General features: G+C 33.6%; 1 protein-coding gene across 1 annotated transcript in view; it reads left to right on the top strand.

Annotated features, from left to right (window-relative positions):
• The first annotated feature begins 11,611 nt into the window (after positions 1 to 11,611).
• LOC128167220 (phosphatidate cytidylyltransferase, photoreceptor-specific-like) overlaps positions 11,612 to 19,465 on the top strand; it is a 108,989-nt gene continuing 101,135 nt past the window's right edge. The window contains exon 1 of the mRNA XM_052832799.1: positions 11,612 to 11,755. Within this exon, the coding sequence (XP_052688759.1) occupies positions 11,714 to 11,755 (42 nt within the window). The 5' untranslated portion in view covers positions 11,612 to 11,713. The remainder of the gene's footprint in view (positions 11,756 to 19,465) is intronic.

Here is a 19,465-nt window from a genome sequence, read left to right as displayed (position 1 = left end):
TTGTAATGAAATTATTTATGAGCCCATTGAATCAGTCTATCTTGTTTCCACAATTTATTTTGATAAAGAAATGGCAACAGTATTTGTAAACAAACTTGTAAGACTCGAGCTTTGTTTACATAACAACAACTTCTTTCCTCTGTATCTCGCTTTTAAATGACTTCTAACATTGAAATTTTGGTGAATCATTTAAAATACAAAAGTACACTATTTTATACATAGAAATTAAAAATAAAATTTTCATCTGAAATCGTGTCCAGGTCCCTTGAACCATTTCAATAATATCCACTTCTATATACTTTACATTCTAAACTACTACACAGTTGTAAATTGTTATACTTTGTAAGAACCTCGTAAGTTAATTGTTAGAACTTGTATTCGAACCATTTGTATATGTTTATGCAACAATAAACTAAACTATAATGTATGGCTCTATTTTAAGCAATTACGTTTAGTTTAAATCACATATAATGTATATTCATTTATATCTTAGAAATACATGTTTTGTATGTTCTGTCAGTTTCTGTATATAGTTGCTGTCTGTAAATACATTTTCAGGACCTCAGTGTGAACTAGTTTTTGTAAGCTATTTATGCTATCCTGTATTAACAAAAGACATATTATTAAGGTCTTCCGTTTACAACGGAATACTTGTATATTGTTATTGCTTTGTTTCTTTTTCCCTATTCTTCTATATGATTTGGGGCTTCCGTTTCCAACGGAAGACCTTATTGTTTTTCTTAGGTTTCTTCTTCCCTATTGTTTTTTTTTTTTGGTTCACCTGAGCTGAAAGCTCAAGTGAGCTATTCTAATCACATTTTGTCCGTCTGCAAACTTTTCACATTTTAAACTTCTTCTCTAAAACCGCTAGGCCAATTTCAACCAAATTTGGCACAAAGCATTGTTATGGGAAGGCGAATATAAATTGCAGAAATGAAAGACCGATCTTTATTCAAAGCGGAGAAAATCCCAAACTGTAGAAAAAGGGGGTGCATTTTTTAAAATCATCTTCTCAAGAACGACTGAGTCAAATTCAACGTAATTTAGCATAAATCATCCTTATGGGAAGGAAAATATAAATTGCAAAAATTAAGGGCTTATTCTGTTGCAAATTTGAGTAATTTACGAAAATAATAATAAGACAGAGAGAATGGGGGTCAATCAGTTTAACTTTGGGCTCGATATTTCTTAAATCGAAAACCAGTTTAGAGGACCAGTCTATGTTAGAAGCCGCAATTTTGAACATGTTGGACAGACTCCGAGATGGATTTGCTTGTTATGCAACAGTTTACGTGCGAAGGGAATATTTGAAACATCCAAAATATATTTGTGCCGTGAAGTAAATTGAGGATAAATATTTTAATGCGTTGACATTTTCATTTGTGACGGTGAGTTTAGCTTGTTTCTTTTTATTTCAACTTGAGAGGAACCATTGTCTTTATTTTAAAATTTAAAATTTTATCCTAAGGGTAAGTTAATATTAATGAAAGAGCCACAGTAACAGCCACAGGCGTGAACTTTGATTTTCGCTTGTGGCGTTGCAGTTTACAGCGTTCAACGTTTGTGACGTCATAGTAAAATTCTTCAATTTGACCTTTGACTACTTGTTGCATTTAGAGGCATTTGAAGATCACAGAATTTAATGGAAAAACACAGTAGAATGTAAATATAAAATACTTATCATTATGTTGGTACATGTAATTCGGTACGATCTCTACTTTCTGATTGATTAATGCAACATGTTTTATTAAGATGCTCAGCAATATCAATCTAAACAGAAATTATTCTCGCTGCTAGAAATATATAAGTATATATATGATGAAAAATAAATTGTGTTTTTTCTTTGTTTTAGTGCATTTTTCTCTTTTTTTAATTGTTTACAAATTTCTATTACTACATGTATTTCTATACTATAACCTGAAAGTCAAGCTTCGAGTTGCTAAAAGGATGATATGCTGTAACTACTTTCTGGTGCATCTTCTTAAACGATGAATTGCATAAAATCTACACAAATTTTTGGTAGTTTTTCGAACACAAGTAAATAATCAAAGTACTGAAGTACTGACGGGAGTTGATTTTATCGATTATTATTTATCTTAAAATCAACGATTTTATTTTGCTTGGCAAGTAGTTTATAATCTCTATTTGAATTACGCACATTTTTATGATACATGTATGGATTCTCTGACTTTTCCGACAATAATTTCGAGAAAACCTCTCATGAATCATGTTGTGTAATATTTAAAAATAGAATTGATTTCATCAAACTATTTATCGGTATTCGAAATATTTCAAAACGTGTATGTATCCAACTAATAATGAACTATAGTCTCGTTCAACCAGATTCTCGGCCGTCTCCGTTAATCTCCGACAAGTAACAGATACCAGGTCACGTGATAGCTTGATGATGCGATTTTTAAATATAAACTGACTCTCTGCTTGTCGGAGAGATGTACGGAGACATCCGATGGTTGAACGAGACTATATTGATCTCTGGCGTAGGAATACATACGACTGCAAAAAACTTCTAAATTGTTCGTACTATTTAAAATCAGACTATTTCATATGTATTTATAAATAAGTTTCATTTAAAAATGCTTCAGCGTACATTACATCGAATTTGTCGATTATTTTCAAGAACTAACTCTTTTCAGCGGTGATGATTTGTGCTTAGGTCCAAACACTGTTTCAGTTTCGGTTTGCCATAGTAACTGCATATGAGAGTTGGTTAAAATCAACTCCCAAAAACGACGTCTTAAACAGTTTCCATTGTCCTGACATATTATTATTATGAGGACAAAAGCATTTTCGTTCTTAAAAAATTATTGCAACGGAAAATCATCTTTGTTTGTAGACATTTGTTGTTTTTTAATAAAGATGTAAATAATGGGTGGGCCTTGGTACAATAGAGCGACATGCCTGCATGCCAATACATTGATTTGAATTATAGCTCTTTAACATACCTGTCAACATATTTCGGTTAAGTTTATTTATCAGTCAAGTGAGTAAGGATATGAAACGTCATACGAAATGAATTCTTGCCTGGTAAACGACAATCGTTTATAATGGAGAAGGCCAATTAAATGTTCTAATGTTTTTAATTTGAGGGATTGAGAGCATTCATTCTGGTGCATTGATGTACACTTTTCTTCTTTCACATATAGGATTTTTAAAAATAAAATACAATAGTGGATGGAGAAAATGTACCTTTATGCTGTCATGTATTTTAATCGTAACGGTTTTATAAAGTGATTAGGGGGGGGGCTAAAATAAAGGGAACTGGATATGAACACCAACTGAAAATTTAGTTATTTATACTGCATATGATCTTATTTTCGGTAAAAATGGTATTCCATAAAGGTAAATATGTCAAAGAATAAGTACCGGGTATATGCAAAAATAGGTGTAAAATTCGGATATTCATTTTTGGTTAATCTACCAAGGGACCATATGGCGCAATATCCTTTGAACGCCCATTTAAAGCCAGTGTTGCTCAGGTGAGCGATGTGGTCCACTGGGCCTCTTGTTTTTTTGCAAGTTTTGTGCACGCCTTTTCTCAGCAACGACTTCAGATAGGTATTGATCTAAACTTTGTTGGAAATATTTTTCATTGATGACATCACTTCCGTTTTTGAGATATCGTCGTTTTTATGAATTTAATAGGGATATTTTGTCGGTGGAACTCCTCTTTAACTATTAGTATTGTCGATATTAAGTTAAAATTTTAAGGGCTGGAAGACAAAAGACTGAAGTTGTGCATGACGGTCTTAAATCTCTTTTATCTCGAAAGTTGCCGAAGCTCGTCTGGACCCGAAAATTGTGATTTAAAAAACATCATGATTTTTTCTGGTTTTCTTTGTTTATCTCGTCATTGAAAATTTTTACATGTAATGTAAAAAGTAATTAATAACAAGGGCTTCCGTGTAAAATAAAAAAACTAAAACTAGGGTTCCAGATGAGTCTAAAGTCTTATATTTATAGCTCTTTACTGAGGGATATTTTGTGATAGATTATAGAAGCAAAAATGTTTATCTTCCTGTAATGTACCTATACAATACAATGGATTTCTCACGAATTACGCAATTAGGGGTTTCTAGGGGTCAGAAGTTCAAATCTTTGATCATCCATTCAGCTGTACAGATGAAGAAAAGAAGAAAAGATGCTCAAAATGACGTACTAAACAATATTAAACCCTCAAAATTTCGTTAAACGGCCCAGATAAGTAGCACGGTTCCTTATATCTTCTTTCTCAGATATCTCAATAACGAATTTGTAAAAACTTGTTGGACAAAATGTGTATAGTTTTACGTAACCTTTTATTTAATACCAAGAAAATACAGGCTGGTCCCTAAAATTAGGGACCCGGAGGGGTCTAAAGTATTTCAGTTTTAGCTCTTTACTGAGTGATTTTTGCAATAGGTTATATAAGCAGAAATTTTATTTTACTCTTATGTACCCATACATTTGTACAGTATAATGACTTTCCCATGCGTTATATATAATTAGAGAATATTTAGGGGTCAGAAATTCAAAACTTTAAAAGGCCCCAACAAGGATTTAATAGGTCGTTCCCCAAAACAATATTTTCCAAATATCTCTGTACCGAATTTCTAAACACCTTATGAACAGAATGTGTTTAGAATTTAGACATCCATTTGATATGAAGGAAAGGGTACTGGCCAAGAGGGGTCCAACATTTTTTAACACCTTTTGATGTTTTCTTTTATTACCCCTTTTCTCGATTTTTTTGTTAAGACATATAGAGCAAATTAAGTTTATTTATAAAAAAGCTTTCGTTTGACTTTTGGAAAAAAGGGCTGACCCCTTACATTAGGGATCAAGAGGGCTCTTTTTTCTTTCATCCATAGCACTTTACTGAGAAATATCTTGTAATATGTTATAGAAGCAAAAATGACAATCATACAGTTATATACCTATACATTATTGAAATATTCTCATTCGTTACATAATAAGGGGCAAGAAGACAAAAAGTTTGATCACTTGTATCTCAAAAAGAACAAATATTTTTAAATGCAATACAGGGAAGAAGATGCTTAGAATGATGTTCTAAAATATATTCAACCCTCAAAATTTTGTTAAATGTGACTCTAACTTTCCGCTACTTTAACGTAATTATGACGTCACAATGAACTTTTGCTTATTGACGTTACTACTTTAGATAGGCCTATATCTTAAAAGTCATTTGTACATAACTGCCTGAAGAGCCATGAATGGCGAAAACGTTTGCAGTAAATATGATCATTTTGTGATTTTATTCTGGATATTTATTATTTTTAAATTATTTAAAACTATGCGATTTATTTTTTGTTCCTTGGGAAATTAATAACTGCAGTGTCTTTTCACACACTTTACATGCAAAAAAAAAAATAAATATATATATATATATATATATATATATATATATATATATATATATATATATATATATATATATATATATATATATACACATTCCAAATATTTTTGCATCTAAAGTGTGTGAAAAGATAAAATTGCAGTTATAAGACCGTAACACACACAGGGTACTCAAAGGTTAGAATGACTAGTTTAATTATGACGTCACAAACGTTGAACGCTGTAAAATGCAACGTCACAAGCGAGAATTAAGAAATGAAGATAATAATTTTTCTATAACCCCCTTCACGGTAACTGCGGTACTGCTCTTTTGCAGGGCAAAATGACATGGTTTGGTGAAATATGACGTAACGTCAATTGTTTCATTTACGTCATTTTATTATCTACCTACTGAAATTTCGGCAAAGTATATCATTTTGCCCTGCAAGAGAGCAGTACCGCAGTTATCGTGAAGGGGTCCATTGATCGACGTATCAAAGAAAAAATTGACCGGAAAAAGTTTTCCGGTCAATTTTTTCTTTGATACGTCGATCAATAGAAAAATTATTATCTTCATTTCTTATCATTTAATAAAACATTTTCAAATTAAAAAATGTGAAGTGTCATTGATCAAAAATGTAAATAATGTAAATGAAGCGGCGCGTATGAATACAAAACAACAACAGCAACAATATTCAAAATAGACTCGCCTTCAGCTGATGCAGAGCTATTGAGCTGAATTTAATGGATTAAACACAAATAGTGAGTTAAAATCTGAACCGGCTGAATTGAAAACGAAAGGAAAATACATGCGATAGCTTGTGATATTATTCACTGTGCAGAAAAACTCGTAATAAAACTAGTTTTCATGTGAGATCGCTGGAATATGCAACTGGACATAACCATCCAAGGAGAGGCGATCGTGGACGAAAATAGCTGATATGTCGATAAAGAATAGTATGTATAAGCGACTTTTGTAAACGTTGTGGTGACTAGATAGCCAGTGATGTACTTAAATGGTATATCTGCCGCTTGGAATGCGCCGAAGGAGTTGATGCATTGCTCATTAACTAAGCTATTCTTTACGACGCTTATTCTGATGACCGATCATGTACGTGTGTAAATTTAAAACTTATCGTTACCAAATTTGAACAGCAGTGTTACCGTGAAAGTGTATAGGCCTATATGTTCGTTATTATAATATTCCTGGAAAAGGAACAGCCAGCCTCGCTGCAAATGTTGATTGATCTCAAGCAGACGAAATCGTGTGAAGACGCTTAATTTTCTATTTCGTGAATCAAATAATGTGTTTTGTTTATTTTTGAAGGTTTAACTTTCAAGTTTTTATGTTTATAAAGTTGTATTTTGTTTGCTGACAATAAAACAGACACAACTTTACATTTTGTTGACAGTGTTTATCTTGGAAATTCCCGTTCTATAAATAGTGTTAGATCAGAACAGTTGAGAAAAGTAGATCCGGCAAAATTTTATTGATGCAGGTATCAAAGAAATTTTTCAACCAATCAAAAGCGCCGATATCTCATCAAACGAATAAATATTAAATGATTCAAAGTTCACGCTTGTGGCTGTTACAGTGGCTCTTCCATTAATTTGAACTTACCCATAGGATAAATCAGAAATTTTGACGTAAAAATCACATTTGCAGGCAAGGCAAGAAGTTAAAAAAATGTAAATATAAGCTTTTAATTTATTTAGCGCGCGTTACAAAAATTTATAATATTACACTGTTAGCTAACTTATTTTTATTAAAAATCGTCAAAAAGTGATTGAAGCAATAACTTGGGACAGATTATATAGTCTGTCCCAAGTTATTGCTTCCATCACTTTTTGATGATTTTTAATAAAAATACACATGCCTGTGAAAGAAATACAGTTGAAATCGATGAAAGGGAATACCGGTATATTCAAGATATCTTCATTGAACAAGAATCATTTTTCACTCCTTAAAGTTCACAGGAACGAAAAGAAATTTCTTACGGAGAATTATAATGGGAAATGTTTACAACTTTTCTCCATTCGGAAGTACTCGGGATTCCTAGCACAATTTTTCAACGTTATCATCCGAGCTTTTCACTACTAGTATTTTTGGATGTGTTTTGAAACCTGCATGAAGAGGTAGAGAGGGCGTTTCAAAACAGATAACTGGACATTTTCCATATTAGTGGATGAACGTAGTTTGAGCTCGGGACAGAGTATAGAATCAAATCACTGGCACAAACTTGAACAAAGAAACAAAATTCAGCTGTGGAGAGGGAGAGCACATTTGAATTTGAATATGTGAAGCAACACATCGACCATTGAGGCAAAATAATTTGGACTTCATCATCGCAACAGTAAATTAAGTTGTCATTTCTTGCACTTTTTAATAACATTGATTCATGTAAAACATGTGAAGGAAACTCATGCATTATGGCATTGATCACATAATGTATATACTTGCATATGGGCTCGGTTGTAATACAATGTTTTGGTTTTTAAAAAACGTCCAGCATTTGGACCGATCAAAGGAGTTTACATTAACTGATTGAGTTCACACATTTTGCATTCTTTTTTGCAGATGTTGTTCGGTGTCGTGTACGTGTATCGATACAAAATTGGGAGCCCCATGATTATATTAAAAAAAATCGATGGAAGAGGGTAACGGGTGCGTTCGCCCCACTCACATGTTCGCCTTAGTCCGTTCGCTGTTCAGTAGGTCCCTTCGCTCTAATTATCGTTCGCCCAAATAATCGTTCGCCTTAAACCTCTCTTGCTCTTTGTTTATAAATAAACCATATTATAAGTTATTTCATTTACTTTTAGCTTAAAATTTGTTAACTTTTATTAATTATTCGTATATAATATGTTTTTCCTTCATCAAAAAAGAGGTAATTGGTATAATTGTAAGATTTTATTGCCGTAAATTGTCGATAACCGTTTTCTTTGTTTTTATAATGATTCGCTTTGTGTTTTTTAAACAATTAAAGAATTTGAGACTTTAATTGGCTCATTCAGAAGCTAAGCAGATGATTATCACCTATTCTATCTTTAAAGAATTTACATAACACAATCCTTTGATTCATAAATGAGAGATATATACGGAAATGGAACATGTAACTGTATCAAACTACATGTACTGTCAACCATGGTAATTATCATGTAGAAATAGACAGGGTGGTATTGTTTTTATTAATTATATATGTATCTTTCAACATGTTTAAATTGACCAGAATACACAAAAATATATAAATTAATTAATCCTATATAAAATTAAGGCGAACGGACACAGTGCGAACGGTGTCAAAAGCGAACGGACCTAGGGAAGAGACGGAAGGAAGATGACGATTCTTGTGATTCGAACCAACTTTTGAAATGTGTATCATCTGCGTTATGTTTAACTCCGATCTCCGAGTATGACGTCAAATAGTACGTCGATGTCAACCTGGTATACAAACAGCTGGCGCTTAATTCAATGATAGCAGCACCTCCGACCCCCCCCCCCCCCCCCACACACACACAATGTGAATAATTTAAAAGAAATTGCATTTTATTTTGTCTGTAATGTAGAAGAAGGTAAAAATTTGCAAAAAAAAATTCTTACAACAACAAGAGATACCCAAGATAAAAACAACTGCCTTTATGAACAGTTTTCTACCTAACCTTCATCCATAAAATTATGGAATGAATTACCTCTTCACATTAGAATTTTACCAACTGAGTCTTCATTCAAAAAAGCCATAAAAACATTTTCTTTAGAAAGCCAAACAAATTTTATGACTCTGGAAACAGAAAAGCAAATATTATACATTGTCAGATAAGAAATAATGCAAGCAATTTAAATGCTGACCTATTCAATCATTTTTTTGTGTGAAAATTATATTTGTGATATGTGTGGTTATGTATCTGAAAATGCTTATCATTATTTTTTGTCTGTCCACATTATGATGCACGGAGGCAAGTTTTTATACAGTCAATAAGTAATTTAAATTTAGATATCCCCATCTCTCTGGACTTATTGTTATATGATGACAGTGGTTTGCCTTATAACAAAAATGTTGCTATATTTAAGATTGTACATGATTATGTATTAGCTATAGTCTGTCCCAAGATATTTATGCTGCATATTTGAACGGTTTTTAATAAAAATACACATACCTGTGACTAAAGTGCAATTAAAATCGATGAAAGGGAAAATTCCCAAGATAACTTCATTCACACATTATCATTTTTCCCTCGTAAAAATTCACAGTAACGAAAACAGATTTCCTACGGAGATTTATAATGGGGAATGTTGACATCTTTTCTCCATTCGGAAATACTCGGGACACCTCGCGCAATTTTTCAACGTTATCATCCGGGCGTCTTCATCTCCTTGGCAATGGAAAAACCTCGTAGACTTTTTATTTTTAGCCGTGTACTGATACCCGACAAGCTAGAGGGGGCGTTTCAAAGGGGAAATCTTGGGATTTTTTCATACTATTGAATGAACATTGTCTAAATCAAGAGGTATTTATAAGTATTGAATAATTTAAGAAAATATGCGGCAAAAATATCTTGGGACAGACTATACCAAAAGATTTAAGTTTTAATGCATTATTCAAACAGCTGAACTGCTAGCTTTCTACAGCTATTTTTCATTTTGTACATAAATAATACCCGGTACCAAGCATCTTAATTCCACTTATTTTTCCTTTGTTTTTCTCAACTATATTCTATTGTTACATTGTACCATCAATGTTTGTCAAATTGACTGTTAAAGGAGAGGGCTCAAATAGGCAGATTGCCTGCTGCCCAATCCTGTTATGTAATAGCGAGCGCAGCGAGGCGGCGCGAAGCGCCGCTCGCGTAGCGAGCTCCATAGACAACGTGTACGAACTGAGAAAATTCGAGTTGAAATCTGCACATTGTTCAAAGAAATTTTAATGAGGCCACGTGAAAACGTTCTACTATCCCAGTGATCCTTTGCGGTGCATAGCAACATGGTGGAACAGGAAGCGTTTCTAAGGAAAATTCTTACCTGTAAATCGCATACATCATTTGCATTTAACAATAAAAAATCCTTTTAAAAACATTAAAGTAAACAACACATATGCTTACGTAAAAAACTGTACCTATGACGTCATTTCCTTCCCCGAATTATTCCGACAATTTACGAAAACTGTCGAGCGCAAAAAGTTAAGTATGACGTCACAGTGATCTCGCGTTTTATATTCCCGCGATACATTTAGGTGGATCAAGCATCTGTACTGAATGTAACGTGTAGGAAGTACTCAGTAGGGAGTCACCAATACTGATACTTCTCTCGCTATTAACGGTGACTCTTTGGCTGATTAGTTTTGTTTTGATGATTTTTTTTCTCAGTAAATACACATGCAAGTTCCATGCTAAATTTATTGTCATATTGATCCAATCATTGTATACGTTAGGTAGGTGACAAAAAATTATTAAAAAAGAAAAGTCTAATCGTTATTAGATCTACATGTAGCCACGTCATTTTGAAATGAATAAATAAAAGAAAAAAAATTAAACTGTTAAAATATCTACATGTATTTGTTATAGTTGCATATGTGGTCAAACCTTTCAATAATATTGGATATCACACACTAAAAAGAGGGGGAGGGCACATATGTCTACAACGCTTATATAGCGTACAAAAATTAAAAAGATTAAAAACAAAATTGATGTCACAGAGGAAAATAATTAAAACACCGGTAACAACAAGGAACAAAATGAGAAATAACACAGACACACAATTTATTGATTTTAATGATCATTATTAAAAGGTAAAGAAAAGATAATTTTTTAAAAAAAAACCGGCTTTGTGTTTATCAAAATATTTTAATAAGTCTGTTTAACATTTTATTAATGCTCAGTGGTACTTTTTTGTTTGAGTGTATAAGCCTAGGAAGGGACCATTGGAATAAAAGTTTGATATCTTCCGGTTCCTTGCGGTGGTAAAAGTTTTCGAGACAAAGCCAAAGTTTTTTGGTTTGGTTAAGTCCACGGGTTGCATTTAACAATGATGACAGATGTATGGCTCCTTCTGCGCTCGCCCCAACGGTCACACCGTAAAACATATTATTTTTTTACATAATAAAATATTGTTTAAATAAAGAGATACCAAAGACATAATAAATTAGAAGAATATCTCTTATTTCGTCAGATAGTCAATGCAGGTGAACCAATTGATATCGGGTTCGGCGTACGATTATATTTACGTTCATCATTCGGCGCACCTCGGCCGATTCCGGTATCCTACATCAAACTAGATGAGGTACGAATCTGCCGAGGTGTGCCGAATGTACGTTCATTAACATTATCCACTGTGGACTTTCGGAGTTCAATTATTGCAATACAAATGGCCGAAATAAGAAATAGATCAAGATCTAAGGATATACAGGCAAGTTCCAGTACATTTTTACCAGTCTTTTTTTAGCAGTTACATGTACCGTTGTTGTGCTTAGCAGTGGGGCAAATTCCGGCAGTTATTTGCATCTATGTTGAACATTCACGTAGCTTACATTGAATTCCTACATAAGAGGTTTTAGCTACAGACCTGCAGCTAAAGAGGTTTATTAACCTGTATGAGAGAGCAATAATTAGCTTTTTTCACGCAACCTTTTAAAACGCTAAAAATATCAGAATATGTGACATAACATTAAGACCAAACTTAGCTGCAGGTTTGTAACTCCTGGCACAGGGGCTTGTGTAGAAAAAAAAATCGTTAAAAAAGTGGGTACCTCAGAGGAAAAATAACAAGAGAGGAGGCCATCTTGGATACCGCCTCACTTCATCAGCTAATTTCTCATTTAAATTGTTAAACTAGACATATGCGCCCATTTGTATTCCTTCGTAAATGATTTTTCTTTGAGATATAACCTTTACTTTAGTTCTTTTTTACACCAACATTGACAAACTTGTTGATTTCTCGCGTAAACATTCAAAATTGACAACTCCCTGGCTTCTGCAAAAGCGAAAGTATGGCACGTGAGATCTCTGTCATATGATTGGTTATGGAAAAAGCCAGGGAGTTGTCGATTTCGGATGTTTACGCGAGAAAAAGATAAAATTTTGTTGGTGTAGACGTAAATAGAATTAAACTGGAGGTGAGATCTTAAGAAGAATCATTTATGAAGGAATACGAATCGGGGCATGTGTCTAGTTTAACAATTTAAGGTAAGGTTTGCGGCTTGCTTTTTTTAGAGGTTGTACCAAAGTTACATACCATTTTGTTCACTATACTAAAGTCTTTTTTCTCATGAAATTCAAATGAATTTTGCCCGTCCCGTTTTATAACTACAAAAGGTCAAAGTTCATGATTTCCAATTTTCATTTTGATGAAATGTAAACAATTTCGTGAAAATATGTACATTTTATATGTGACTATTATGGGGGTTATTTATGCTTAAAATGTTCGAAAATAATATCACTATTAATATCATGATTCACTTTTATTGATTTCTTATGAACTATCTAAAAATAGAATAAAATGCAACAAAAGTCTTAATTTTAGACTACTATTATGTAAAGGAAAACATCTTACCGTATTTTCCCGACGACTCGTCGATGCGGACGACTCGTCGAATTGCCCATTTTTAGCCAAATTCCTACGATACGTCGATCTCAGACCATACGTCGATCTTATCACTTCAAAATGGCCTTTAAAACTGCAGTAACATTATCAGTGTATGATGCCACGATGTCACCGATATTGCTACCAATTATTATTAATGATTAACATTTAAACAATTACGCTTTATACTTATGCATCAAATTTTCAAATACCGGCAACTTCTACAAAGTCGCTTGCATTTTAAACAATTCCCGATATCGCGTGTTATGCAAAACTAAACTTACTTTGTCAGAAATATTTTATTCCCAAGCATTAAAATAAGTATCCACTCTGACTATCGCCAGTGTATTCGCCATTACGTAACCAGCCACCTGTTGACTCGGCGAGTGGTCAATGTTTGTTTAACAATTTCCGGTGTCATAGGCATGCACCTGTCTCGTGTCGGACTTCAAAGGGGGATCTCAAGTGCAGAAAGCTTAGCAATTACTATGATTTGATGAAACTTGTTTACTTTGTATCCAGTAATGCAGTTACACGCTATTGTTTTACATAGACACTGTTAGAAATAGATCGATCATTTGTACGACTTGATAATGACGATATACGACATACATACGTTTCCTAAAAAAATTATCTAACAATGATCAAAGAATTGGACAATAATTAATCAATGAACTATAATCACTCTTATAACGGTACTCTTTATATACACAGGGAGTGAAATTGCCATAAAGATCTCAGCCTTAGGGCAAGATTATTAACACAACCGGTGTCAGCCTATTGTATAAACAGTAGTATTGATAATTGCCGATTACGTATTTTAAGATTGAATTTGACTATTAAATATTTCTGATTTATACTTTCCACTAACAACTCTTTACAAATAAAATAATTAAATTTAAGAAAACATCCCCCAGACCTACTGCAATATTTTCTTCCATTCAAACTTGGTTTCAATTTTACTGCGCAATGTTATCTTCCTACTAGTGATACATAGAACCATGTGACGATGTGTTTATAAAAACGGAACGGTAAAACTTTTAATTGTTTAAAACAATGTAACATTTTTTAATAACTGTTGTTATTATTATGTATTTAAGTGTTGACAGATGAGTGAAAATGATAATTATTAAAGATGAACAGTGAATTTTCAATCACACAGCCAACTCAAGATGATTAAAACCAAGATTTTTAATGCTATTTTTAAAAATTTTCTGACTACGAGCCTACGACAAGTCGAACAAGACGATAAGTCGGGTGTTCTGCTTCAGAGGAAAAATATACCGACTAATCGTTGGAAAAATACGGTATTTGAAACCTTTGCAAGTCCACCGATTTCAGGAAAAATGTATCTTAGAATATGTGTAATCTGATGTTTCTAAATCACTATTCAAAACCATATGATGCGGATTTCGTTTTCGTGGAAATTGATAAAATGCTTGTGTCCTCTTATTTCTTCATTGAAACTAAAAAACCCCGCGAAATAAAAAAACCTGAAATCAATTATGACGTAATATAAATTTTGACGTCATAACTGAAATAAAGGGTAGTTGGTGTTACGTCACAATGAAAATGTGTGAGTTATCTCCCTGTAACCGCAAATCTTACCTTAAATGAGAAATTAGCTGATGAAGCGAGGCGGTATCCATGATGGCGTCCTCCCTTGTTATTTTTCCTCCGAGGTACCCACTTTTATATCGATGTTTATCTACACAAGCCCCTGTGCTCCCGGCATGAAAAAAATTCAGATGGACGACCTGGGAGTGCCACCCATTGAAAATTTTTTATATTTACTGCGCAAAAAAACGTGCGTTAGTTTTGGACTGATCAACCTTATCTATATGCAAATTCTGTAAAAACAATTAGTACCATTAAGTTCGGTCTTCATTCAATTACTTCTGATATCGTCTATTTACTTGCCTTAGACAGTTAGGGATATTATAGCCCAGATGGGAAGTAAATTTAAAAGCTAATTTATTAATTGTCTATAGTTTGTAAGATCGATGCCCAAGAAGTTTGGGATACACTGAGGGATCAATCTCTGTAATAGTATGGTTACATAAAAAGTTGTTTACCAAAAGTTGTTACATTTCATCTAATATTCTAATGCGTATTTATATCAAAAATTTCAAAATCAAAACTTTTTTTATTTTTTGCACTCTATATATAGAACTCGGTCCACAATATGCCACATTTGGCCTAGTAAATTTGAAAAAATTACACAAAGATTTAGAACATTTCTAGGGGAATATTTTCAATCAATATCAAAGTCCAAATCAAAATATACACTTACAACAAAATGATTGTTTGGTCCCAAATTATTTCTATATTTTTTCCTTTTAAAAAATTCCGGATACATCGAGAGTGGTTATTAAGAGACTTCGTATATTTCGAGGTAAAAATTTCTGCCCGTTAGTTGTACATGCTATCGGATATAACAAGGTTCTCGCACGCTTGATTGCACACGCTGGTTCCAGGTAACTAACTGTATGGCCATGTAATTTTCACAGGAATGTATACATAGGACAATAGATTACAAGTATTCAGAAATAATGATGAGTTGTTTTTAGCTCACAGAGACGAAGTCGGGGGGAACTTATGCTATACCCTTGGCGTCGGCGTCCGGACCTGGTTAAAGTTTTTGTTGCATGTCCTGTATCGAAGTTATTACTTGTCCTATCTTCACCAAACTTGCATGAATGATGCATCTTGACCTACTCATGGACTTGAAAGACTTGAATGCTGAACCAGGGCCATGAGTTTCAGATGCTGGAGGTTTTTGGAGCAGGTTAAAGTTTTTGGTGCAGGTGCCCTTTGATAGCAATTTCTAGGTTACTACTGGTCCTAACTTTACCAAACTTGCATGGATCGTGCATCTTATGATACTGATGCACCAGACATGCTTTAATGCTGAGTCTGAGCCATAGGTTTCAGATGCTGGATGAGGTTAAGGTTTTTAGAGCTGGTTAAAGTTTTTGGAGCAGGTGCCCTTTTATGATTATATCTTAGTTATTACTGGTCCTAACTTCACTAAACTTGCATAGATGGTGCATCTTATGATACTCATGCACCTGGCAGGCTTGAATGCTGAATTTCAGCTATAAGTTTTTGGATGCTGGATGAGGTTAAGATTTTTATTAGAGCTGGTTAAAGTTTTTGGAGCATGTGTCCTTTGATGATTATATCTGGGTGCGTCTTTTAACCCCAAGGAACCCCAAGGAATGGTGTATCAAGAGTTATAAATCTGTATGATTAGGGTATCTTTTGGAGTTCCTTGGGATTTCTGTGGGGTTCCCTAGGGTTTATAGAGGATTTTAGAGGCGTGTCTGGGATACCAATGAGTCCCCAGTGGTGCCCAGAATTTAGAAATATGACATCGTAAAGACAACCTTTTCCTGCCATTTTTGCATTTTTAGCATAAAACAGCTTGTTTTCAAGCAGTTTTTCTTTCAGAAAAAATAGAGAGCATGCTTGAACAAACAAAATATTTTAATCAGAGATGTATCTAGCCAAGGCTAATAAGCGACAAAAAATTTTTCCCTGTTCAAGCATGCCCTCTATTTTTTGACTGATTTTGATTGAAATATAGAAATAGCGTCACTTCTGACGTCATTTACTGCCAGTGAGTGCAAAAAAAATCAAATAAATAGGTGAAAAATAAATTTTACATCAACTCTTCTGAAATATAAAATAACATTTTATTGTACCTGAAACACTTTAAAAAATTGCGAATAATGGGGGCCAAATTTAATTCATATCATATATAGTTCTTTCGTACTTCAAATCACCATCTACCAGTTGAAGTGGGAAGATGGGAAGGTATCCCAGTAAATGAAAGATTTTGTCCTCTCTGTTACAAAAAACGTAAAGCCGATGAATTTCATTATATTGATGCAATATCACAAGTCCGAAACAAATTTATAGACAAAAATTTTTCGGCTAGACCAAATGTGTTTGAAGTATTACATATTAGGGTATCCGTGGGGTTGTATGGTGTACAGTGATTTTTCTACACCCAATTTGGGTCCGAATATCGGCCCTTTCCCAAAGCAAAAATTTCCGATTATTCCCAATTTGATCTGGGGATTTTTCCCAATGAAAAATGAGTATAATATTTACGTTGTTGTTTATTTACTTGAATTTTTCTCGTACAACTTATCTACAATTGAACGCAATGAATCTCCGCATTCAGACTCTTCCGTCAATACTGAAAAGACGGGTGCAGTATAATGCGTATAAAGGACCAAGACAACACGCATGGTTCACTGGAAAAAAGACCGATTTGTTCATTTGTCTGAAATCATGTCGCATAATACAAAATGTTATATTAAACGACTTCGCAAGAAGGATACGAATGGTCTGACGAAAATATCAAAAAATTTTGTAAGTCCAAATACAAGCACAGGTATAGCAATTCAAAGCGTATACAACAGTACAAGGAGTTCTGTTAGGATATTTTCTTCTGATATATCATCTTTACCTGTGCTTGTATTTGGACTTACAAAATTTTTTGATATTTTCATACATTTGTAATAAGGGGATTTTCACTTTTGTCAAATGTTATCACCAAAAAAAAAAAGAAATAGGCTCACTGAACAAAACACAGATGCCTTAATGCGGATCTGTCACCAGAACAAAGAGTTATGCAGTGAAAATTTATAAAAGAAACTTGTTGACAACTTCAAAGGATTAAGAAAAAGAAAATTACAAATGTAGAATTGTGTGTGATGAAAATTTGTTATTTTAATAGCAAATTTATTTAACGGTTATAAATGTCTTGTATATATTGTATTTTACACTCAATAAAGTTTAAAACCAATACAATTAATTTTTCCCAAAATGGTGAAAATGTCGATGATTTTTCCCAAATGTAAAGGCCCAGGCCCCATTTGAAAAAATGTAGAAAAATCACTGGTGTATCAAGAGTTATAAATCTGTATGATTAGGGTATCTTTTGGAGTTCCTTGGGATTTCTGTGGGGTTCCCTAGGGTTTATAGAGGATTTTAGAGGCGTGTCTGGGATACCAATGAGTCCCCAGTGGTATCAAGAATTTTTAATTTGAAGTATTAGGCTATCCTTTGGGTTCCATTGGGTTCTATGGGGTATCAAGTTTTATGAATCTGTATTATAAGGGTATCCTTTAAGTTCCTTGGGGTATCCATGGGGTTCTGTGGGATACCTAATGGTGTCTGGGATATCAAAAAGCCCCGAGTGTGTATCCAGAGATATAAAATTGTGTTATTAGGGTATCCTTGGGGTTCATTTGGGTATCAAAAGTTATATTACTGGGTATCCTTGGAGTTCCTTGAGGTATCCATAGGGTGTGTCAGGGATAACAATGGGGTATCTGTATTATTACTATTAGAGTACTATTAGGGTATCCTTTAGGTTTCTTGGGGTATCCTGGGATACCTTGTGATTTGTCTAGGATATCAAAGAGACCCAAAAAGTATCAAGAGATATAGTGTATCCTTGGAGTTCCATAGGATATCAAGAGTTATAAAATTTATATAACCAATACATGTATGTACAATGTATGTCCTTGTTGGACATAAGCAGCATGAAAATTTTGGGATTTTCTTTTTTTGAGGCGCATCGCTATCAGCGATGTAGCCTCATTGCTGTCAGCTCACTTCATTCGGCTTATATACAAGCGGCGTCATAGAACCCAAGTATCAATGCGCCAATGAATATTTCGTGCCGTTCTTATTGTTACGTATTTTCAACCAGGAACATATATTCAGTATTCGTTTTAAAAATATCAACAAATCATTACAACAGATATCTCCTTTACACATTGAAATAACATCAACATCAATGAAAGAACAAAACAAAGATTAATATGCAGATGAGATAGACTGGCAATGCCTGCAATGCGATGTACGTACGATAGGGACAGAGGACCAGTCAACTGATGAGATAATTTGCATAATAACAGTTCGTACTTCAATTTAAAAGCGGTGACGTTAATTGTTCGAATATCGGAGGTTAAAAAAATGTTATAATTTCGTATATAAAATGTTTATATTAAAATGAGAGTAAGTGACTGTCTTCCTATAGCTAGGAACAGATTTCGTATTTTATCACTTGATAAAATGAATAAGATGATGTCCAACTGAATGAGGAAAAGCGTGCCACCTTCCCCATGTAGAATGGCATTATTTAACAACTTGTAGTGATGTTTTTAGCTACCTTCAATGGGATGCGCCGCTCAGGCCTTCAGGCCTTTGATTAAAAAATGCAAATATTTAAAGTTGGCGGATCCGTAAACTATAAATCAAATTATGGTCGCCTAATCTGGGAAAGTTTTCAGTCCAAAAAGCAGTAACTTGTGTGAAAGCACAGGTTGTGCAGATTAAACTTTGATGAAACCATGGCTATGTACCCTGTAAAAACCATCTATATCACATGTTAACCATACTGTTATTAATGTAATTTTACTGCAGCATATTGCAATAAATAAAATTACTCATTTATTTACTTACTTATTTTAATTTTCCCTGCATACATATTTCTCAATCATTTTCCAAATAATG

The sequence above is a fragment of the Crassostrea angulata genome, chromosome 10 (genome assembly GCF_025612915.1).
Source record: "Crassostrea angulata isolate pt1a10 chromosome 10, ASM2561291v2, whole genome shotgun sequence".
NCBI lineage: Eukaryota > Metazoa > Mollusca > Bivalvia > Ostreida > Ostreidae > Magallana > Magallana angulata.
The sequence above is the reverse complement of the archived record's forward strand: the minus strand, read 5'-3'. Positions and strand labels throughout refer to the sequence as shown.